At 45.8% G+C, this 23,827-nt stretch overlaps 1 protein-coding gene across 2 annotated transcripts in view; it reads right to left on the bottom strand.

Moving 5' to 3' along the window:
• Positions 1-4,181: 4,181 nt before the first annotated feature.
• mapk10 (mitogen-activated protein kinase 10) overlaps positions 4,182-23,827 on the bottom strand; it is a 485,536-nt gene continuing 465,890 nt past the window's right edge. Inside the window, exon 13 of one of the 2 annotated variants that reach the window (XM_085963726.1) lies at positions 4,182-13,791. In XM_085963726.1, the coding sequence (XP_085819852.1) occupies positions 13,652-13,791 (140 nt within the window). In that variant the 3' untranslated portion in view covers positions 4,182-13,651. Of the gene's footprint in view, positions 13,797-23,827 lie in introns of both variants that reach the window. The other variant, XM_085963697.1, reaches the window with a different exon arrangement.

The raw sequence follows: 23,827 nt of genomic DNA on the forward strand, positions 1-23,827 counted from the left end.
ATTTTAACTGGGAGCGAGTTTTAGGTGGGGATTGGACAACTTTAAGTGCTACGCCTCAATTTCAACCAACTGGCCAGCTGCCTGCCTGAAACAGGTGTAAAAGGGTAGCAGGCCTGTGCTGGCAGGTGAGGTTCGGGTAGGCCGGAGGCCACTCGTCGACATACAGGTATGTCATGGGGGGGCTTTGGCAGGGTCTTGTGGGTGGGGGGGGGGGGGAGAGAGCCCGGGGCAGTAGAGGCCCAACCTTTCCACGTGGGGCCTGAAGATGCATTCCTGCTCCTCTTGGCACGACAAAGATAAACTTAAAACTAACCTTACCGGGTCCCCGCTGCTTCCCTGACAGGTTTTACTGAGTGGGCTCGCTGCAGTGGGCACCCTGCATAGTCAGAGGTTAAAATGCCATCGGGGTCCTGATGACATCATAGGACCCTGATTTGCATATATTAATGAGGCTCCCAACTGAGTTAGGCGGGAGCTGCAGCCGCCTAGAAAAGGGCCCAGTTAAAGTGGTGAGGGTAGGAGTGGAGTGTGAATGGAGAGCTAGAAAAGGGCCCAGTTAAAGTGGTGGGGGTAGGAGTGGAGTGTGAATGGAGAGCTAGAAAAGGGCCCAGTTAAAGCGGTGAGGGCAGTAATGGAGCGTGAACGGAGAGCTAGAAAAGGGCCCAGTTAAAGCGGTGAGGGCAGTAATGGAGCGTGAACGGAGAGCTAGAAAAGGGCCCAGTTAAAGTGGTGGGGGTAGGAGTGGAGTGTGAATGGAGAGCTAGAAAAGGGCCCAGTTAAAGTGGTGAGGGTAGGAGTGGAGTGTGAATGGAGAGCTAGAAAAGGGCCCAGTTAAAGTGGTGGGGGTAGGAGTGGAGTGTGAATGGAGAGCTAGAAAAGGGCCCAGTTAATGTGGTGAGGGTAGGAGTGGAGTGTGAATGGAGAGCTAGAAAAGGGCCCCGTTAAAGCGGTGAGGGCAGTAATGGAGCGTGAACGGAGAGCTAGAAAAGGGCCCAGTTAAAGTGGTGGGGGTAGGAGTGGAGTGTGAATGGAGAGCTAGAAAAGGGCCCAGTTAAAGTGGTGGGGGTAGGAGTGGAGCGTGAATGGAGAGCTAGAAAAGGGCCCAGTTAATGTGGTGAGGGTAGGAGTGGAGTGTGAATGGAGAGCTAGAAAAGGGCCCCGTTAAAGCGGTGGGGGTAGGAGTGGAGTGTGAATGGAGAGCTCGAAAAGGGCCCAGTTAAAGTGGTGGGGGTAGGAGTGGAGTGTGAATGGAGAGCTAGAAAAGGGCCCAGTTAAAGTGGTGGGGGCAGTAATGGAGTGTGAATGGAGAGCTAGAAAAGGGCCCAGTTAAAGTGGTGGGGGCAGTAATGGAGTGTGAATGGAGAGCTAGAAAAGGGCCCAGTTAAAGCGGTGAGGGTAGGAGTGGAGTGTGAATGGAGAGCTAGAAAAGGGCCCAGTTAAAGTGGTGGGGGTAGGAGTGGAGTGTGAATGGAGAGCTAGAAAAGGGCCCAGTTAAAGTGGTGGGGGTAGGAGTGGAGCGTGAATGGAGAGCTAGAAAAGGGCCCAGTTAAAGTGGTGGGGGTAGGAGTGGAGTGTGAATGGAGAGCTAGAAAAGGGCCCAGTTAAAGCGGTGAGGGTAGGAGTGGAGTGTGAACGGAGAGCTAGAAAAGGGCCCAGTTAAAGTGGTGAGGGTAGGAGTGGAGTGTGAACGGAGAGCTAGAAAAGGGCCCAGTTAAAGCGGTGGGGGTAGGAGTGGAGTGTGAATGGAGAGCTAGAAAAGGGCCCAGTTAAAGCGGTGAGGGTAGGAGTGGAGTGTGAACGGAGAGCTAGAAAAGGGCCCAGTTATAGCGGTGAGGGTAGGAGTGGAGTGTGAATGGAGAGCTAGAAAAGGGCCCAGTTAAAGCGGTGAGGGTAGGAGTGGAGTGTGAACGGAGAGCTAGAAAAGGGCCCAGTTAAAGTGGTGGGGGTAGGAGTGGAGCGTGAATGGAGAGCTAGAAAAGGGCCCAGTTAAAGTGGTGGGGGTAGGAGTGGAGTGTGAATGGAGAGCTAGAAAAGGGCCCAGTTAAAGCGGTGGGGGTAGGAGTGGAGTGTGAATGGAGAGCTAGAAAAGGGCCCAGTTAAAGTGGTGGGGGTAGGAGTGGAGTGTGAATGGAGAGCTAGAAAAGGGCCCAGTTAAAGCGGTGGGGGTAGGAGTGGAGTGTGAATGGAGAGCTAGAAAAGGGCCCAGTTAAAGCGGTGGGGGTAGGAGTGGAGTGTGAATGGAGAGCTAGAAAAGGGCCCAGTTAAAGCGGTGGGGGTAGGAGTGGAGTGTGAATGGAGAGCTAGAAAAGGGCCCAGTTAAAGTGGTGGGGGTAGGAGTGGAGTGTGAATGGAGAGCTAGAAAAGGGCCCAGTTAAAGCGGTGGGGGTAGGAGTGGAGTGTGAATGGAGAGCTAGAAAAGGGCCCAGTTAAAGTGGTGAGGGTAGGAGTGGAGTGTAAATGGAGAGCTAGAAAAGGGCCCAGTTAAAGTGGTGGGGATAGGAGTGGAGTGTGAATGGAGAGCTAGAAAAGGGCCCAGTTAAAGCGGTGGGGATAGGAGTGGAGTGTGAATGGAGAGCTAGAAAAGGGCCCAGTTAAAGCGGTGGGGGTAGGAGTGGAGTGTAAATGGAGAGCTAGAAAAGGGCCCAGTTAAAGTGGTGGGGGCAGTAATGGAGTGTGAATGGAGAGCTAGAAAAGGGCCCAGTTAAAGCGGTGGGGGCAGTAATGGAGTGTGAATGGAGAGCTAGAAAAGGGCCCAGTTAAAGTGGTGAGGGTAGGAGTGGAGTGTGAATGGAGAGCTCGGAAAGGGCCCAGTTAAAGTGGTGGGGGCAGTAATGGAGTGTGAATGGAGAGCTATGTTTTCAGAGGCACTTTTTACTTGGCAGCCGCCCAATTCACGCCAGGAGGGGCTGGTTAAAATCGCCCCCCTCCCCCCCCTCCCCATGTGTGCAATTTTACAGTTTGGTGACTTCAGCACATCCAAAATATTAGTGCATCAAGAATGACACATAATACAGTAGCAATCACTAACAAAGTGTTGTAAGTGCAAACAACTCAACTCCTGGTAACTTTTGAAATGAATGTTAATCAAAAGTGACTTTAAAATAAATAAAAATTTCCTAAAGTCTCAGTGAGTAGCTGAGCCATTCAGACTCGGTGGATTACAGGTTTGGACCACGGTCAGCGCTGAGTTTAGTCAGTCATGGCCGCACAATTCACTACCATGGTGTTACAATTCACCAGAGTGCCCTTGGTTAGAGTGGGGTCTATGAACCAGAGTTCCACTTGCTGATTTCTGGCCAGCGATTCTTGGTAATTACGTGTGGTGCAGGGACCTCGGGTAAGGATGGGATTGAGCTTGGTTTTGATGTGTGGTCAAACAGCCTTCCAGCACTGACTATTGAGACTCACACACAAGTAATGGCCATTCATAGAAAGGAACCTTCAGGGTGATTTTGCCACCTGAGCAGTAACCTGGCAGAGCAGCCTGCCCACCCATTGTAGAACCTGCTCCATTTCATTCCATTGATTTCAATCGAACGGAAATCAGGCAGGTTATGCAATGGGTGGTCAACCTGCTCTGCCAGGTTACTGCCTAGGCAGTTAAGGTGAATTATTAGCCCCATTATCTGCTGTGTTCGGAGCTTCTGTAAAGCGACTCTCATGTTTGTATCTTAGCTTTCAGCGCCTATAGTATTCTACAGATGCAATTAATGATGGGATGACAGATCATCATTAGGCCATTGTGACCTCCTCTGTCTATAAACATTGTTAAGTGTCCTGCAAGAGACTTGGCTAAAAGAGACAACACTCTTTTTAAAGCAAACCTATCAAATTTGAGCCCCATCTCTCCTCGACACTGCTAAAATCCAAAGCTGAGCCTGAGCAGAATGGTGCAAGAGTCAGTCGTTTTATGGCATGTCACTGTGGGGGAAGCAATGTTCTATGTTTGCACAGAGTGGCATTTTTAAGCATCAAGAATACCTTCTAATTCAGATGTGTAAACAGATGCCTCTTAAACAGACTGGTGACAGCCTCCATACTATCTGATCATGGTCACCTAAAACTTTACCGCACATAACCACAGTTCTGACGTTCAGAGAGTGTTAACAAAACTCTTCAAATTCTCTGGCAGGCAGTGTTCACAGAACTTACTAATCATTAAGCAACAAAGAATCACAATATCCCATTTTGAAGGTGTATTTTATTGTTTTTCTTAACCACATACATATATTTTCTACATACACAGTAGCTTTAAAATCTTGAGTGCTTTAGTTCCCTTCCAGTTTTGATTTTAAAAGTCAAGTCCTATCCTGGAGCTGGACCTTGATGAACCATCTTACTAAGCACTGCTGTGGAGTTCGGACACAGATCTCATTCTTACATCCTAACAAAATTGATCACAAACAGTACAAAAAAAAACAAGCAACCACCAGAGTTTGTTTAAAATCAAACTTGACACAAAGTCATCATATCAGGTTCCAGTTGTGATCGCAGCTGACCTCATCATAATGGTGCGGTCTCAGAAAGAAATCTTATTGCACCGCCGTTAAGTGAAAATATCTGGGCGTTATGAACACATTCTGAGTTAGACTGACAAATGGTATTGAGTAGTCTCATTAAAATATTTTTTTTAACTTTTTTGTATATAAAATCCTCTTCCCCGAACAAAACATGTTTTTGAAAACCCCTTACAGAATCGGAAAGACACACAAGCTGTCCAAAGGGAGCTGTTGCATCCAGTTATTACTTTTCTTTCCCATGCTTCTACACACAGTGCATTGTGGGAGTCACTGCAACATCAGCAAGGATATGGCAGTCTTTAAATTATTTGTCATTTATTTAATTAACTGGACCACTGACTGATTTTTTTCATGGTCAGTTAATCGAATAATCCTACCACACTTAGAAAGGCAATATCTGGCATTGGAGGGTTCATATTTAAATTTCATTTCTTTTTGATAGTTTTCCCCTGTCCCCATTATAGCTAGTTACAGATTATGGACATCTCAGTTCAACCAAGGGTATGTTTTGTCTAAGGCAAAACAGCATTGTCATTCCCACTCCCAACCCCCAAACACCCCTTCTCCATTTGAGATGGGACTCACGAGCACTCTGAATAAACCTGAAAGCAGCTTGATATTGCTATTACAGTGATTCAGCATCTCAAAATGCAGGGGCTCTGTCTGTCAATTAATTGCGCACATACCACCCCCCTCCCTTTCCAAAAGAGAAAATACAAATTTATGAGGGGAAGAGAAGCACATTCTGCTTAAGTTGATCATTATAAAAATGATTGATGATCGACTGACAGTTCCAGGAAACTTTATCGTAACCCCTCCCACTGTTAGTATAACCAGATAATGCTTCACACACCTTCAGAAAGGGAAGCATTCTGTATACTCTTAGATTGACTTTATGCCATCAGCTTCATAGGAGGCATCTTTGTTATAAGTCTGTAGGACAGAAGCCTCAGGAGGGCACATGCAGGGATGCCGTGTTTTAGTTCATTCTGAAATTTTAACTTTGTAACCATAGAAGTTTGAAAATGACCTTCCATAAATGAAAAAGCTCCACCCAGACAATCTGGGAGAAACTTCCTAGCGTGAACCGTTTGCAAACATCTCTGCAGGAAATCAGAAAGGAATCGTTCATTTATATACTGTCATGCCATTGATTTTAGAAGATAAGCCATTAGCAAGAACACGCAGACTTAGAGTGGGTTCAGCATAGAGGTTAGCTATGTTCTGGTACAAAATACAGCAATAAAACTCATTAGAGTAAGCCTTTTAATATCTTGTGCTTTGCAAGCATTTTTTTGTGTATATGGACACTGGGCTGACTAATTCAGACCCCTTTGCTGCTGAAATTGCTTGGACATAAAATCCTAAAGTTCAAGTACACGGATAATTATTTGTCTTAGAATAGAATTGAGGCTCAACAATCTTTTCAACTGCTGCAATAATCATTTATCTTATCCTCTATTTTACCTATCAGTTTTGCACATCTACTCTGTCAGCCAAATTTAGATTGTTAAGAAGGTAAACCTTAGGAAAACTAGAATTTTCTTAAAATATCCTTTAAAATCTTTAAAATAACCATCAACAGTACATTTCCATTATAGTTTTTAGGCTCTACTGAATAGATATTTAAAACAAATTGAATTCAGCTGATCACCCCTATTTCACCCACTGGAGCTAGGTGCTACATAAAGTCCACTCTATACTGGAGACAGGTCAAAGTTTCAACACACTGTTTGGCCCCTAGGTCTTCCTCAGTCCAACACTTGCTGTCCGTATTACAATGGAACAGAGATTGTTTACTTTTACACGCTAGGAAGGTAGTGATACTTGATTTTGTGTGACAATGTGTACTCAAACCGGCGAGATGATACAGATCTAGGAATGTTGTAGAAGTACACTGATTATTTTAGAATAGTCAGTGTAGCTGGCATGCACTGTTAGTGTCACATTGGTATGCCAGGCATGGCACAATGTCAATGCACCACATACAAATGTGGCCAGCAATGATTAAAATATTAATTGCAATTGTGTTCCTCGACCACCACCTAAAACAGATGATCTGGTCAGTTATTTCACTGCTGTTTGTGGGAGCTTGCTGTGCGCAAATTGGCTGCTGTGTTTTTAGGCCCCAAAATTCCAATTGGGTTCGAGGGAGAATCCCAGTGGATTCCTGGATCAAGGGCCAAAAAATTAGATGGAACACATTTTCGCTAGGATTCCGTCCCGTGTTTTAGCTGCAGCCAAAGACTTTTTTTACTCTGTTCTTCAGTCTGGCATGGGCCTCATGGCACCTCCGACAGAGTGGCTGTCGGCTGCTCCACCTTAGATGGGTAATCTGGGTGGATACCACTAAAATACCCTAGTAAGTGCCTGCAGCCAACCCCAACGATACTAATGGCCCCATTGGTAAAATTTGGGACAGGGTTTCTATCTTGGGCCATCAGCGGAATTCTGGTCTGCACTACTGCACTGCCACTGGTGGAGCGGCCAATCAGAATGTACGGGCCTTAGCGTTTACCCAATAACATCTCATTTGAACACCGTAAGATGACTAGCTGAAGGGGACAGCTGCATTTAGTTGGATCATAGGTTGCCTTGATATTGCCACAACAATGATAAAACATAATACATTGAAAACTCCACACCCCTTGGAGAGATTTTTCACATGGTAATTATGTTTATGGTGGAATCACGAGTTGAATTCTTAAATATTGATCAAATATTAACTAAAACTATACTGCACTCTAAAGTGATGTAGACATATTTTGAAACAACAAGGTTTATTTCTGTTACTATTATTTTTATGTGTTATTTTATTTACTTCAACTTTGGAGTGTTTCATGTAATGATGCTTTTAGGAGCAACACTGTGGGACCCCAGCAATCACTGACGCAATAACCAGCCTTTACATACTGTTCTAGTACAGATAGCACACAATGTCTCACTAATAAAATGTCACTATATTAGTTACAGACCTGGGAGGTATTTAGTTAAAAGAGATTAAAAATTATATTGAATTATAAACCTTTAAAGAAGCATTGCTGGCAGTGTGGTGGCACTTAGTGGTGGAGTAGTAATGCTTGATGCCACAGAGTAAGAGGAGATGGGTTCGATTTCCCACATCTGAGCTGTGCTAAGCACAAATTGGTGGAAGCTTCCTATGAGGGAAGGGAGAATTAGATGGGATTTCCCAACGTGGTGAACAGCCAAAGGGTTGACAGCAGAGGTCTAAGGTTAGGCTGCTAACCTGTCCACTGAACAACAAAAAATGTCAGACCGGACATATTAAAAAATGGAATAACTTACGATTTGCAAATTGGGGATGTTCCCGATGATGGGTGAAACTAGAACTAGGGGGCATAGTCTTAGAATAAGGGGCTGCTCTTTCAAGACTGAGATGAGGAGGAACTACTTCGCTCAGAGGGTGGTAGGTCCATGGAATATGCTGCCCCAGAAAGCTGTAGAAGCTACATCATTACATAAATTTAAAACAGAAATAGACAGTTTCCTAGAAGTAAAGGGAATTAAGGGTTATGGGGAGCGGGCAGGAATTTGGACATGAGTCTCGGTTCGGATCGGTCATGGCCCTGTGGGTAGCGGAGCGGGCCCAGGGGCCATGTAGCCTGATCCTGCTCCTATTTCGTGTGTCTAATTCTGTTAGATTCAGGAGATGGTTCTGTGATAGTGGATTGGCGGTTAGGATCAGATCAGCCATGATCTTATTGAATGGCGGAGCAGGCTCAAGGGGCCGATTGGCCTACTCCTGCTCCTATTTCTTATGTTCTTACATAACAACAATTCACATTTATATAACGTCTTTACCGTAGTAAAACGTCCCAAGGCGCTTCACAAGAGCGTAATCAGACAAAAAGAAAAATTGATACTGAGCCAAGAAAGGAGACATTAGTACAGGTGACTAAAAGCTTGGTCAAGGAGGTAGGATTTAAGGAGCATCTTAAAGGAAGAGAGGTTTAGGGAGGGGATTCCAGAACTTAGGGACAGCTGAATAGACAGCTGAAGGCATGGCCGCTAATGATGGGGCGAAGGAAGTCTGGGATGTGCAAGTGGCCAGAATTTGAGGAACGCAGAGTTCTTGGAGCGTTGTAGGACTGGAGAAGATTACTTGATAAAGATCATCATTGCTGCAGTAAAATACTGGACACTTCACAAGATTCATCAATGCAGCAAATGTAGCGTGTATGATGACATCACCATGTCCATACACTTGCAATCCAAGTTGCATCTCAAAAACTTGAACAAGGTAATTTTGTGGGATGGGCTGAGGAAAGTTGATGTGCTTCAGGTTGTGTATTTTCTGCAGTCTAAAGTATATTTCCTAACTTTTATCATGCTAGCAAATCCTGGAACTAAGCCCACCTGTAAATATCCTTGCTCTAACTACAAGCTGCAACTTGCATTACAAACAGGCAAGAATGATTGATCCCAATTGGACCAGAAGTAGGTGAAGCTGGTAGGGAGAAGGCAAGGACATTTAATGGTCAGATATCTTCACCACAATTCTGAAAAATATCAGCCCTGCAAAAGTGGCTGACAAATTCTGAATAACACTCTAAGTCTCAGACTTTGTAAAGCAATAGTTTTATCTTAGCAATTAAAAGCATTTTTCGATAAAGTCCAAATGGCCTTCTATACCAAGAGATCCCTCTTTGCGTGTCAGAAAATAATGATTTCAGTTTGGAGCACTTGCTTCACCAGATTGAAGATTGATGGACCCGCCCTTCACTTTAGTCCTTCTACCACCATGCTTAAGCCCTGATTTTCCAAAATTGGCTAAAATGGGGTCAACTGCGCCGGCAGCTCTGAAACTGGCCAGAGCAAATTTTCCAACGGGAGTTCTTACTCCTAATTTGATTAGGCTACTGGCACACGAGAAGCTTCCCCAGAGAACTTGGCCTGTAGCAGACTTGGCTAGAGAATGGAAAACCTGATGAAACCGTAGCTCTTCAAGGGCTGCAGCTTGCCGTTAAAGGGGAAGTTGTGTGGTGATAAATTTTGACTAATTAGAGTAGATTATCTGAGTCTTCACATGCAGCATGATATCTTGCATGCCACAAGCATGCATTGGAAAATATTTGTGTGAGAACTCAGAAAATGACCCTATTGCTCACAATGGTGCAGCAGAATCATGCGTGCAGCACTGCTACTTTTGATGCTGAAGAGTTGGAGGTCATGCTGCAGTAGGTGCACTGTGATGAAATATTCCATTCATCACTGCCTGTGACTGTGGTTGGTTTCAGGTTTCTCCTCACCATTGTATTGTATATTGGAATGTACGGAATGTGTTGTGTGTAGGGCTCCGCCCATACCTGGCCTCTATGTAAGCCAGCTCAGTCTGGCCTCATATCCAGTACTGCAGAGCTCCAGATGGAAGATACCTCTCTCCACTGCGTGTTATCTTCTAAGTTAATAAAAGCCTTGTTTTGTTCCGCTAACATCGAGTCTCGGGATTATTGAGGCACATCATGCACCAAAAGAGGGAGGTCCCATTTGGGGCTGTAGGCCATTCTCCAGTAAAATGCTCGGGTACCAACTGTATAAGGGAGGTCACCAACAGAGTCAATGCAGTTAACCACGTCCCTTATAACTGGCTACAAAAGAGGAGGTAGTGTGCTAGTGTCAGAAGCAAGCCAAAGGTGAGTGTGCTCTTCACTTCCACACATTTCCTGTGGGGCCCATCATCCATAACACAAAATACCATCTCTGAGGCATCATTTGAATCACTTTTGCATACATGTTTCATTGTGCCAAAACTGCACAGGTTGCATTTCTTGAAGGTGCAGATGACAACTGAGGAACAGCAAACAGAGGCAGAGGGTCCCAGTCTTCAGTGCTCCTCTGCTGTTGGGTGGAAGGGGATATCCCATTGTGATCAGCATCCAGGGAAGCAGAAAACAGCCCTACTCTCCTAAGAGCTACCCACCCAGTATTTCTTCTCCTTCAAATAATGTGGGCACTATGGACTGCTGCATAACAAAGGCAAAAGGCTGCTTCCTGGATAAGGGCTGCTGATGTGCATGATGTTGTTTCTGTGGCCAGATGCCACCTGAACTTTAACTGAATGCAATCCCTTTCTGTTCATGTATGCCATCGGGCTGATAGAAGAGCCCGGATGCTCACATGGGACGCCATATACAATGTCCTTCAATCAAGGGACCTCTTCTACCTGGAAGCTTTGTGCCCTGTCAACTCATATCTCCTTTCCACAGCAAATGTAATTAAGGAATTGTTGCTTGCAAACATTGTGTTTGTCACACCTGGTGCAGATGTGCACTGCTGACTGCCTGATGTGTCAGATAACCCCTGTGGTGGATTGGAAGGGACTGGTAGCATGAAAGCTTCATTCTGTGGTAACCTTCCCTTCTTTGGGAAAAGCTGTTGCTGTTCCGCACATTGACTTCAGGTTATTTGGCAACAGATGTAACAGCTCTGTGGCAGCTGCTCTTTTAAAGCAGAGGCAGCGAAGACAGTTCTCCTCTAAAATGTCCTCCAGGTGTAGCAGATTCTCTAAACACAGTCTAGTGAAGAATGAAGAAAAACACCTCAGGTGTTCTTGTCCCAGAATTTGTTGATCCTTATGAACTTGTCTTCCTTCCTTGAATCATGCAAAACCACTGAAACTCCAACTGAATTCCCAGGCTCACTTTGGTTAGTGCTATTTAAATGGCTGCCGTAATGGGGAATTATGATGGAAAGTATTAGCACGGTAAAAAATGCAACCGTGGTGGACTACCCAGTAAAATCAACTAAAACATGGAGCAAAATTTAACTGGAAATGCAAAAGAAAACAAACACTCTTCATAACAACCAGTATGACATTAACCTGCCTTTAAGAAGCCTACTTTAGCAGGCCAGGCCTGCAAATCCTCATTGTGACTATTTTATTATCAGTGAGGTGTGCACTACGGGCAGAGTCTCGCTTAGGTTGGGAAATTTGGGGTGAAATTTTATTAAAATAATTACTACACTTAAAGGAGGCTCACGCTTTCCAAGTAGTGCAACCTCACTTCCTCCTCCCAAATCATGTCTCAAAAACTTGAATGCAACGCAATTCAATGCACAAAGTCAGAGGCTTGATTTTTCTGACCTGCCCTCACCACCAGCAAGGCTCCGTGCCACTAACACAGCCTCAGAAAATTGGGCATTGCTCTCAATGTGGCAAGACAGAGAATAAGGATTCTCACTCCTTTTCATATCAGAATATTAATTTGGCCTGAATTGAAGTAAATTTCGCAAGCATTCTCTCAAGTACATTCATTTCTGTATTGTTGTGTGCTTTTTTTTTCAGTTTCAGTTATTTATAACTTTTATCTCTAAGCGAATGGGGTTTTGCTAAACCCCAATTGCTGTTTTGAATGTACTCTTTCTTTGCAATAGTTCATTGAAATGTTCCAAGGACTTTAGATACCCAGTCAGCAGTCATTTCCGATGTTCATTTGGGAATCAGTCATTTTCCCCAAACAGTTATTTCTTCACAAATATACAACTCAACCAAATCTGATCAAAGCTGTGTCATTTCCTATTGTGCTGTTCCAGTCCTGATCTTAACCTGAATTTGAATCTTCCTATCTAAAATGAACTCACTGTGGTTGGAAATCCCAATGCTTTTTTTGGTATAGTTCACATCACTGATGTCCTAAATGTTGGTTTCTAATGTTCTGCATCCCACCAGTTAAAGCTTTTGTTTTAACTTCAAGTGCACAGTTAATAAATTTGATTCTGGTTAATGCAAGCTCCAGCAATTCAAAATAACTCCATGTTTGCCTGTGAGCAGAGTAGACATATTACGAGTCCATGCAGGTTCAGCATTTAAGAGGTTTAAAGGTACAGCAATATTTTTCAGGTCCTTGGCTGCATACATTATGTACCACATAATAACCTACAATACATCTAGGTATATTTTACCTTCCATTTTACAGTAATATATTTGGAAGTTTGATCATGCACAACTACAGGCAAGTGCAACTAAAGACTCTGTGCGGCCAACTATGGCAAGGTGTGAAATCTTTATATGTGCATTTCTTTTATTTTACTGGCCAAAAGTTCCCGCCACCTCAAAACATAGAGTACAAATGCATGTATGAGCAGGATTTCCAGGATCTCTCAATTCAGATCACAAATCAAGCTATCCTTACTCCATTTTAATTATTTTTAAAGTGATAATGCCATGTTATCATGTCCAAAAGCTAATGAGCAAAATCATATCATACTGTGGGACATGTGCTTCATTGTCATAATTTATTAAAGGGCTTTCAATTTAGTTTTGAATAAATAACAGTAGTATAACAGAACATAGCTACCACCTTACCATTGTAACATTAGTTTAGCGACACTGCACAGTTTTATGAAAATTGGTGCACTATAATAAGATTTTTTTTTAATTATATGTATTTGGCAAACTTGGACTGCAGCCTAATTAGGACAGGTAGAAAGCATATAGTCCCTTTAACTGTTCAAGGATGGCAATAACATTTCAAAACAAAGAAGTAACATTACAGTTTATAGTCTATGCATGGTCAGAAATGGTTTGTATTTCTGGATGTCCCTTTAATTAGACTCACAGAAATTAATTCTTGTTTGTTTTCAAACTGCAATGACATTCAATGCTCAAAGGATTAATAGAATTGCATTTCCTGTCATTTTTATAGTTATTATCGTGTAGCGTTGAGTTCTGAGATGCCAGGTTTGATGGTCTTTTTGGTAGGTAATATGCATATGGCCATTTATAGGAATATATTTCTACAAGATGTTTATAGTCAGCAAATACATAAAGAGTGGAAGAAGGGACACATATTGCAACTTTAAGGAGACAAAAGTGCATTTAGTTTTAACTATAATGCTGTATCTTTTCTGCTCATCTTGCATTGCCATAGCAAGTGCCACAAGGAGCTAATTTATAATCGCATATTTACATACTGTGAAATGATGCTGCCTAATACTCTTAATGAACGTTAGCTTCATTGGAATGAGATATAAGCAAAGCATTTTGACATAATATTTTAGCATCAGTACTTCCACGTTCCTTTTTAAATAGTTCATTTCCAGAGAGGCGTGCTGAGTATTTATTACTTGCATCACTTTCTAAAGAAGGAGCTCCGCAGGCAGACGGTTAGTCACCTGCAACAGAGGGGTCCTGCTGAAGTTTCCAGGCTGCTGTCAGTGTCCGACGCGAGGGTCTGATCGGTTGACATAGATGAGATGTCGTTTACTGATGAGGATGGAGGAAGGCTTTCGCTGCTATTCACTGCTGCACCTGTGCTAAGAAAATTAACAGTAGAGCCATAAAATCTGGGAACACAGTTCAATGAGGACTAAATCCTTTACTTGATCATTAAAGGCTGCATTCACACTACAGAGCTGATTTTACAAAATCGAGCTCCTGGTTACACTCCCTGCCAGAAGCACGCATTCGTAACATCGGCCTTTACAAGTTTAGTGCCAATGCTGAGCAGCTTCTTCTTTACACTGACACTCACTAAACTTGTGTGTTAAGGGCTAACCATACTCCATAGGGTAGCAGACAGTCTAGACCGCTATTCAGAAGAGAAACATATGGAAAAAACTGTCTCAATTCTTTCAAAACTTGTGTCTTGTGTAGGCAGAGCAGGTATTTCTGATGTAAGGGGCAATCTGTGAGCAAACCCGCATCAGGCACCAACATGAGCCGCTTGTTTAGGAGCACACTCAGTGACTCTGGGAATCTAACCAATCCCATCAACCCTCCAGTGTGGCAACCATCTGCTAATAGATGAGCACCTGCCCAACTTCTCCGCAGTTGGAGGTTCACTTTTCAGTAACTGCTGACACTCCAGCCTACAAACACCATGCCTATGCAAGAGAGTTGTTGATTCTCAGTACAATGTCCTCTCGGTGCTGTAAAGTTCTATGTTTCTAACAGTTAGTGAGAATGTCCCCTCACCATAGTGGAGCTTCCCTCCTATTCTTCCTGACAGCAGGAACAAATGGCAAGGAAGAAATCAAAAGGAGAAATGCAAGTAACAGTTAAAGACATTCTCACAATTTCCTTTTTAATGTGAGCAGAGTTTCCAAAACATAAGGCATTCCCAAGGAGTGGATCGGTTTTTGACCTGTATAAGATAATTCATTTCTCTAGTCCAAAAATCCTAAGCCCATAAAGCAAATTCCCATTTGTGGTTCCACAGGGCTTGTAAATCATACACAAGGAACACTGAAAAACTGGGGAAAGAGCACAGAAGTACATTAATGTCCCTGTAGAGTGGCAGACCAAATGTGAGTAAGTGTAGGTGGAGGACATTCAGCCCCACATACAGGACGGACAATATTCAGGATTGTTGTGAATGGCTGCACTGCGAGCAGTGTTGGTCTCCTTACCTCTCCTTTTCTGCTCAAAATCGGGGTAGTAACAGACGGAAACTACAGTGTCAGTTTCTCCCACCCCGTTTGTGCTGATTGCAGAACTCACCTGATTTTCCGGGGGGAATTCCTGGTGGCCAGAGCTCCTTTCTGGAACAGGCAGGGGCGTCATGGATACATGGAAATCAGGATTGCATAATGTCATTACGATGCTCACGTAATTTCCTGACCTTACTGCCTAACGGCACTGCCTGCCTCTGCCCACAAACCACTGGCAGTAGAAGTTCTGAGGCGGCCATTTCATTTGGTATTTAAAGGGATTCTCAGCCACTCTCAGATAAAGCTCTACGGAACTCTTGGATACATTTTCCTGCACTAGCTTATAAGAATCTTTACTGTAAAGTAATTAAAAGCTATTTTAATTACTATTGTAGGCTCTGAACTGTAGACGGGCTTTTGGTATTGTATTTGTTTCTTCATAGGAATCCCGCTCTGGAAGAAGGAGGAGGAGGAGGAGTGGGAGAGGAGGAGGAGGAAGAGAAGGAGGAGGAGGGGAGGAGGAGAAGGAGGAGGAGGAGTGGGGGGAGGAGGAGGAGGAGTGGGAGGAGGAGGAGAAGGGGGAGTGGGAGGAGGAGGTGGAGGGGAAGAAGGGGAGGAGGAGGAGTTGGAGGAGAAGGAGGAGGAGGAGAAGGAGGAGTGGTAGGAGGAGGACGTGGAGGGGAAGAAGGGGAGGAGGAGGAGGAGGAGGAGGAGGGGAAGAAGGGGAGGAGGAGGAGGAGGAGGAGAAGGAGGAGTTGGAGGAGGAGGAGGAGTGGGAGAGGAGGAGGAGGAGTGGGGGAGGAGGAGGAGGAGAAGGAGGAGGAAGAGAAGGAGGAGGAGGAGTGGGAGGAGGAGGAGAAGGAGGAGGAGTGGGAGGAGGAGGAGTGGGAGAGGAGGAGAAGGAGGAGGAGGAGTTGGAGAGGAGGAGAAGGAGGAGGAGGAGGAGGAGAAGGAGGAGGAGGAGGAAGGGGAGGAGGAGGTGGAGGAATAGGAGGAGGAGTATAAGGAGGAGGTGGAGTGGGAGAGCAGGAGGAGGAAGAGGAGAAGAAGGAGGAGTGGGAGAGGAGGAGGAGTGGGAGGAGGAGGAGGAGTGGGAGAGGAGGAGGAGAGGGAGAAGGAGGAGGAGGAGAAGGAGGAGGAGGAGACGCGGGAGAGGGGGAGGAGGAGGAGTCGGAGAGAAGGAGGAGGAGGAGGAGGAGAGAAGGAGGTGGAGGAGGAGAAGGAGGAGGAGGTGGAGGAGGAGAAGGAGGAGGAGGAGTGGGAGAGGAGCAGGAGGAGGAGGAGGAGTTGGAGAGGAGGAGAAGGAGGAGGAGGAGGAGGGGGAGGAGGAGGAGGAGAAGGAGGAGGAGGAGTGGGAGGAGGGGGAAGAGAAGGAGTTGGAGAGGAGCAGGAGGAGGATGATTGGGGGAGGAGGAGGAGGAAGAGGAGGAGGAGGAGAAGGGGAAGGAGGAGGAGGAGGAGGAGAAGGAGGAGGAGGTGGTGGAGGAGTGGGAGGAGAAGGGGGAGGAGGAGGAGGAGAAGGGGAGGAGGAGAAGGAGGAGGAGGAGAAGTGGAGGAGGAGGAGGAGTGGGAGGAGGAGGAGGAGGAGGAGGAGAGGTGTTATGTATTGTGTGTTCTCCTCCCACCTGTGGTGGCGCTGTCACAGCAGATAAATGGTTGGGTGTTCTCCTGGTTAAGTTTAGCTCTCTTTGTTCGGAACTCTCCAGAACTCCCCTTTCCTTCCTGAATAAAGCACTTCATGTTTGAATCTCTGAGTTCTGAGTTCTAATTGTGTCTAGGTAAAAAGGTACCGACACAATAAAGTGGCGACGAGGAGCAGATGAATCTGCGTACGTTCCAGGTGCAGTGAGTAAACAGAAATTTAAATTTGAAACGTGAGATGACTACTATATTAGGAAACATCGGTCATTTTGATGAATATGTGGAGCAATGGAACGCTTATACGGAACGTTTTGACTATTTTGTCTTGGCGAATGCGGTTGCAAACGGAAAGGTCGTGCCTACCTTTTTGAGTGTAATGGGGCCGAAGACATTCAATTTACTTCGCAGCCTTGTGCAGCCAGATAAGCCAGGAACTAAAACATATAAGCAACTAGTGGAAATTCTTGGAGCACATTTTTCACCAAAAACTCTGGTTATTGCTGAGAGATTTAGATTTCACAAACGGAATCAAGAGGAGGGGGAATCAGTGATGATGTTTATTGCTGCTTTAAAAAGGTTGTCGGAACACTGCCAGTTCAAGGAGGTGCTGAATGACACCATTAGAGACAGACTCGTGTGTGGTCTGCAAAGTGCAGCCACACAGAAGCGCCTTCTTACTGAGGACAACCTTACTCTTGAAAAGGCCATTGAAGTTAGTGTCTCCATGGAGATGGCGGAAAAGGAGGCTCACCAGTTGAGTTCAACAGGGAGAGTTCACAAGGTGTCATCTGAGCCTAAAGGTGCGCGGAACGGCACATGTTACCGTTGTGGGAAAACGGGCCATCACGCTAATGACTGTTGGTGTACGGAGCTGGAATGCCGAAATTGTGGCAAAAAGGGTCACATTGAACGCGCCTGTAGAGGTAAAAAAAGAACAGACAGAGCTGGGAAGCATGGAAGCAAAATGTCTGTATTTGGACAAGAGAGGAAAAAGAGTGTTAATTCAGTGCAGTATGATGGAACAAGCAAAACAGAGGGGAGCGACATCTCTGAGGAGGAAGAGGTGCACATACTGACGGTTGCAGGTGGTTCAAATGGCTACTGGGTGTCACCACTGGTGGAGGGACAATCAGTGCGGATGGAGGTGGACACAGGCACGGCTGTGTCCCTTGTTTCAGACACTATCTACAACAAATGCTAAAGCATCTTACCCTTCAGCCAACAAACATTGTGCTAAAGACGTATACCGGCGAACCTGTGGCCATGAGAGGCGCCATTGGGGTCACAGTTAAATTGAACGGACAGACTGCAAAACTGCCACTATATGTGGTAAAGGGAAATTACCCATCGCTACTGGGACGTGCGTGGCTAGAGAAAATCACACTGGACTGGCCTGCAGTCCACATGATGTCAAAAGTGGAGTCAGGTTTGACTGCAGTGTTAAACAAACATGCAGAACTCTTCAATGGGGAACTTGGGAGCATGAAAAAGATCAGCGTGAGACTGGACATTAAACCTGACAGCAAGCTGAAGTTTCACAAAGCCCAACCTGTACCCTATGCAATTAAGCCAAAAGTTGAGGCTAACTTGGAGGCTTTAGTCGAGAATGGAGTCCTGGAGCCTGTGAGCGTGAGCAAATGGGCCACACCCATTGTTCCTGTCCTGAAAAAGGATGGATCTGTTCGAATCTGCGGGGATTTTAAAGTGACTATTAACCCGGTGCTGTCTGCGGAACAGTACCCTCTTCTCCTCATTGATGACCTTTTTACGGGCCTGGCCGGAGGGCAAAAGTTCAGCAAAATAGACTTATGCCAGGCTTATCTACAAATGCATGTCGATGACAAATCAAAGGAGCTGCTGACAATTGTGACACACAAGGGGCTATACAGGTACTGCCGCCTTCCGTTTGGAATTACGTCGGCCCCTGCTCTATTCCCAAGGGCAATGGATCAGATTTTGAGTGGACTGCCAGGAGTCCAGTGCTACCTGGACGACATCCTTGTCACTGGGAAAAATGAGGAGGATCATCTTCTGAACTTGGATGCGACACTACAACGACTGAAAGAGTACGGACTCAGAGTTCGTAAAGACAAATGTGAATTCTTTCAGTCTTCAGTTGAGTACCTGGGGCATGTGATTGACGCTACTGGCCTGCATAAGGCGCCGTCAAAGGTCAAGGCGATCGTGGAGGCCCCAGCACCCCAGAATGTGAGCCAGTTACGTTCATTTCTGGGGCTACTTAACTACTATGGGAGGTTTATTCCAGACTTAGCAACATTGCTGAAGCCGTTACATCAGTTGCTATGTCAAGGCAAAACATGGAAATGGACTGAACTGTGCAACGAAGCTTTCGCCCAAGCAAAGAAAGCATTGCTGAAATCGGAGGTCCTGACACACTTCGACCCAAAGCTACCCGTGCAGATAGCATGTGATGCATCACCATATGGTGTGGGAGCAGTCATATCCCACATCATGCCTTCGGGTGAAGAGAAACCTATCGCCTTCGCATCACGCACCTTGAACAAGGCCGAGAGTAACTATGTGCAGATTGAGCGTGAGGCCTTGGGAATCGTTTTTGGAATTTGAAAATTTCATCAGTACCTGTTTGGGAGAAGGTTCACACTCCTGACGGACCACCGTCCATTGACTTCAATCTTCGGGCCCCACACCGGAATTCTGTCTCTCGCTGCAAGCAGGATGCAAAGGTGGGCTTTACTGTTGTCAGGACACACATACGACATCAAATATCGCAAATCAGACTTGCACGGCAACACAGACGGTCTCTCGAGGCTACCCTTGCCTGTTACTCCCCCAGAGCCTCGTCAGATAGACATCTTCTACTTTAGACAAGTGGAGGGAGCACCTCTCACTGCAGTTCAGGTGCGAAGGTACACCCGCAACGACCCAGTCCTGTCTGAGGTAATGGACGATGTCATTCGAGGGAGAGCTATAGGAGATTCTCCTAGTTTGAAACCTTACGTTTCAAAAAGAAATGAGCTCTCCGTCCAGGCAGGTTGTCTTCTTTGGGGACGCCGTGTCATCATTCCGCCACCTCTGAGGGAACCTATACTGCAACAACTTCATACAGGCCACAGTGGGATGGTTCGGATGAAGGAAATGGCAAGAAGCTACTTCTGGTGGCCAGGTCTCGATGGGAATATTGAGGAGAAAGCCAAAACATGTTCCCCATGTCAAAGGGTCCGGAATGTTCCACAGCTGGCAACCCTACACCCCTGGGATTGGCCTGCAGAAGTGTGGCAGCGAGTACATGTGGACTTCGCCGGTCCTTTCGAAGAGAAGATGTTTATGGTGGTTGTGGATGCTCGTAGCAAGTGGCCGGAGGTCGCTGTGATGAGGTCTACCACGGCAGACAAAACAATTGAGAAACTTGGTGAGATGTTCAGCCGTTATGGCTCACTGGAACAACTCGTAAGTGACAACGGTCCACAATTTGTATCACAGGAGTTTGCAACCTTCCTGCATGTGAATGGTGTCCAACACATCAGGTCTGCGCCCTATCATCCCTCTAGTAACGGCCAGGCAGAAAGGTTCGTGCAAACTTTGAAGCACGCCTTGAAGGCATCGCAAGGTCAGGGCTCAATCCACCAACGTCTGAACAGCTTCCTGTTGTCCTACAGGAACGAGCCGCATGCAACAACCAAAACTTCCCCCGCTTCGCTCATGATGAAGAGGCAGTTGCGGACAAGTTTTGACTTACTCAAACCTCCAAGGGCAGAGCAGGTTGTCCATCATCAACAACAAGCTCAAGTTGAAAAGAGAGAGAAAAGAGCCAAGGAGAGACAGTTTCATCCGGGAGAGCACATCCTAGCTCGAAACTACAACACTGGACCGAAATGGGTTCCTGCTACGGTGATCGTGCAGACGGGCCCTGTGTCTTACACGGTTGAGACTGCTGAGGACGTCGTCTGGAGAAGACACACAGATCAACTATTGCTAGGAGCAGAGACAGCCACAGAGGCTCCAACGGCTGGTTGGCCTTAACTGTTTCCGGATGATACCGCAAACCAGCATCCTTTGCCACAGTGCTCTTCTCCAACACAGGAAGTCAAAGAGACTGTTCCACTTGTGCAAACTCCTGACTTTCGACTGACACAGGCACCTTCTCCCTCTAGGCCTGTGTCAATGCCTACTGCTGTGGAAGCCAGCGATGACCGCCGGTATCCTGTCAGAGAGCGGCGGCCTCCAAGACGCTTGGATCTGTAGGCTTAGCGACTTACCCACAAGACTGGGGCAGAATAAACCCCAGGGTAAAGTCAGGGGTTGAGGCAGTCTACCTCTACCCTAGGTTAGTTGAGTGCATTGAAAGTAATTTACCTGTTGAAGAATAATGTGGACCTTCCATTTAAGAGGGGAGGAATATGTTATGTATTGTGTGTTCTCCTCCCACCTGTGGTGGCGCTGTCACAGCAGATAAATGGTTGGGTGTTCTCCTGGTTAAGTTTAGCTCTCTTTGTTCGGAACTCTCCAGAGCTCCCCTTTCCTTCCTGAATAAAGCACTTCATGTTTGAATCTCTGAGTTCTGAGTTCTAATTGTGTCTAGGTAAAAAGGTACCGACACAATAAGAGGGAGGAAGAGGAGGAGGAGGAGGAGTGGGAGAGGAGGAGGAGAAGGAGTAGGAGGAGGAGGGGGAGCGGGAGAGGAGGAGAAGGAGGAGGGGGAGGAGAAGGAGGAGGAGGAAAAGGAGAAGGAGGAGGAGGAGGAGAAGGAGGAGGGGGAGGAGGAGAAAGGGGAGGAGAAGGAGGAGGAGGAGAGGGAGGAGGAGAAAGAGGAGGAGGAGAGGGAGGAGTGGGAGAGGAAGAGGGGAAGGAGAACAGGAGGAGGCGGAGTGGGAGAGGAGGTGGAGAAGGAGGAGGAGGAGGCGGAGTGGGAGAACAGGAGGAGGCAGAGTGGGAGAGGAGGTGGAGAAGGAGGAGGAGGAGGCGGAGAAGGAGGAGGAGTGGGAGGAGAAGGGGAGGAGGAGGAGAGGGAGGAGGAGGAATGGGAGAGGAGGAGGAGGAGGAGAAGGAGGGGGAGGAGGAGAAAGAGAAGGAGGAGGAGGAGGAGGAGGAGGAGAAGGAGAAGGAGGAGGAGGAGAAGGAGGAGCGGGGAGGAGGAAGGGGAAGGAAGGAATAAACAGAGTTGCAGGTGAAGCAAAAAGAAATAGAAGGCTACTTCCTTACCGCCCCAACAGAGTTTATAGGCCCAGAACAACAGGCCTGTAATTCTCTGAGGTTCAATGCATAAGAAGGATATGGGTCTCCAGGAGGCAGTGACAAGAGTTATGTAACACCCTGCAAGAAGACCTGCAGCAATCTGCTACAGCTAGCACAGCACTGCCTATAGCAATCAAGGCTGCTGCAGTTCGAAACCTCTTTGCTGCCAGCTCCTTCCAGGCTGCCACAGGAAATATAAGCAACATCTGTAAGCCTGCAGTCCATGATTATATTAAACAGGTGACTTTCCCCCATCGACATCCGGAAGCAGAACCCTACGCAACCTCCTTCATGAATCACCATGTGAATGATTCTATTAGTGTGCACCTGGAGTGTGATCGCCAGCTGGGTGTCGCACAGGTCTGTGCCCACTTTCCTGGCAATTGTCATGATGCTTTTGTATTGCACAAGTTATCCATTGCCCACTGTTTTCCCATTACACTGCAAGAGAGAGGCTGGCTGCTTGGAGACTAGGGCTATTGCCTACACAACTAGTTGATGACATCTCTTAGGAAGCCACTCTCAGCAGCAGAACTTCGCTATAATCAGATCTATGAGTCAATTAGAGCAGAGCCCTGGAGTCAACAAACAACAATTGAGATGTCTGTACAGGTCTGGTGGCTTCCTCCAATACGGCCCACACAGAGGATCCCTTTTGATCACTATGTGCTGCCTGCTGCATAGATCTGCTCTGCAACGAGGACAACAACATGGAGCCACCATTGGAGGAGGACCTAAAGTATGATGAGCAAGAAAACAGTGATGGCATAGAAGATGATGATGAAGAAGAAGATATCTCAATAGTTATCTGCAGCCAGAGCTGTTTGACAGCAGCTCATTGAAGAGAACTATCCCTGCTCCCCAGTCGTACCCAACATCTGTCTGCCTCTTTCCAACCTACAAGCAACAGCATCTGCTCAAATGCCAAAATTGGTATTTATGTCACCAGCTACTAGAGGAACAGTCTCTGCACACAAAGATTTTAAATAGCATTCTGTATTGAATGGCTTGCAGCAAGGCCCACACACAATGGCCCAGTAATTCGGGTCCAAATGCGTGAGTACGGTCTGGGTACTCACGCATCTGGCCGGATGAAATGCCGGCGTTCAGGAAACACCATGCATGCGGAGAACGCCGGCATTTCCGGTCCTCTGAACGAAGGGGTTCAGAGGCACAGCGCGTGCGACTGCACAGGCAGCGCGTGCGCAGTGAACTTCGTCGATTTCATTCATGGATTCAGTGAGGGTAAGTCCTGACAACTTACACATGAAAAAAGCAGGAGTAAAGCTATCGAGAAGCTGCGGAGGAAGAAGTCTGTCATCGTGGAGCTTCTGAAAGTCTTCAATTTCTGTTTGGGAAAGGGAGGAAACTTATTTTAAGAAAGGCTGAGGTTAGTTTTAAAGTTTAAATTTTTTTTTTTAAACGGGTTTTCAGTACGGTAGGTAGAAGGAGCAATTGTGGCTGTGTGAATTGAATGTGAGAATGAGTGTTCTAAAATGAGTAATGTAACATTTCCAACACTTTTAAGAAAGAAACTTTTCATCAGTAATAAGTAATTATGTATGTATGTCTGCATATATTCCTTTACATATATGTATGTATGTTTTATATTCCTTTACTTATGTGTATGAATGTATGTTTTTAATTATGATTTTCCAATAAGTTACTTTCTCTGAAAGTCATAATTAAATACATACATTCATACACATAAGTAAAGGAATATATACATACACGCAAAGGAATATATACAGACATACATACATAATTACTTAAAAGAATATATTACTGATGAAAAGTTTCTTTCTTAAAAATGTTGGAGTCATTTTCACATTTAATAAACACAGCAAATTCAATTCACATAGCCACAATTGATCCTTCTACCTACAGTACTGAAAACCCGTTTTAAAAAACAAAAATAAACTTTAAAACTTACCTCAGCATTTCTTAATATACCTTTCCTCCCTTTCCCAAACAACCGCAGCCTCAGGAGCAACTGTACTCATGCTTTTTTCATGTGTAAGTTGTAAGGACTTGACCTCACTGAAAGCATGAATGAAAGC

This window comes from Somniosus microcephalus, chromosome 2 (genome assembly GCF_052327205.1).
Source record: "Somniosus microcephalus isolate GS21.2 chromosome 2, FLI_Smic_1.0, whole genome shotgun sequence".
Taxonomy (NCBI): domain Eukaryota; kingdom Metazoa; phylum Chordata; class Chondrichthyes; order Squaliformes; family Somniosidae; genus Somniosus; species Somniosus microcephalus.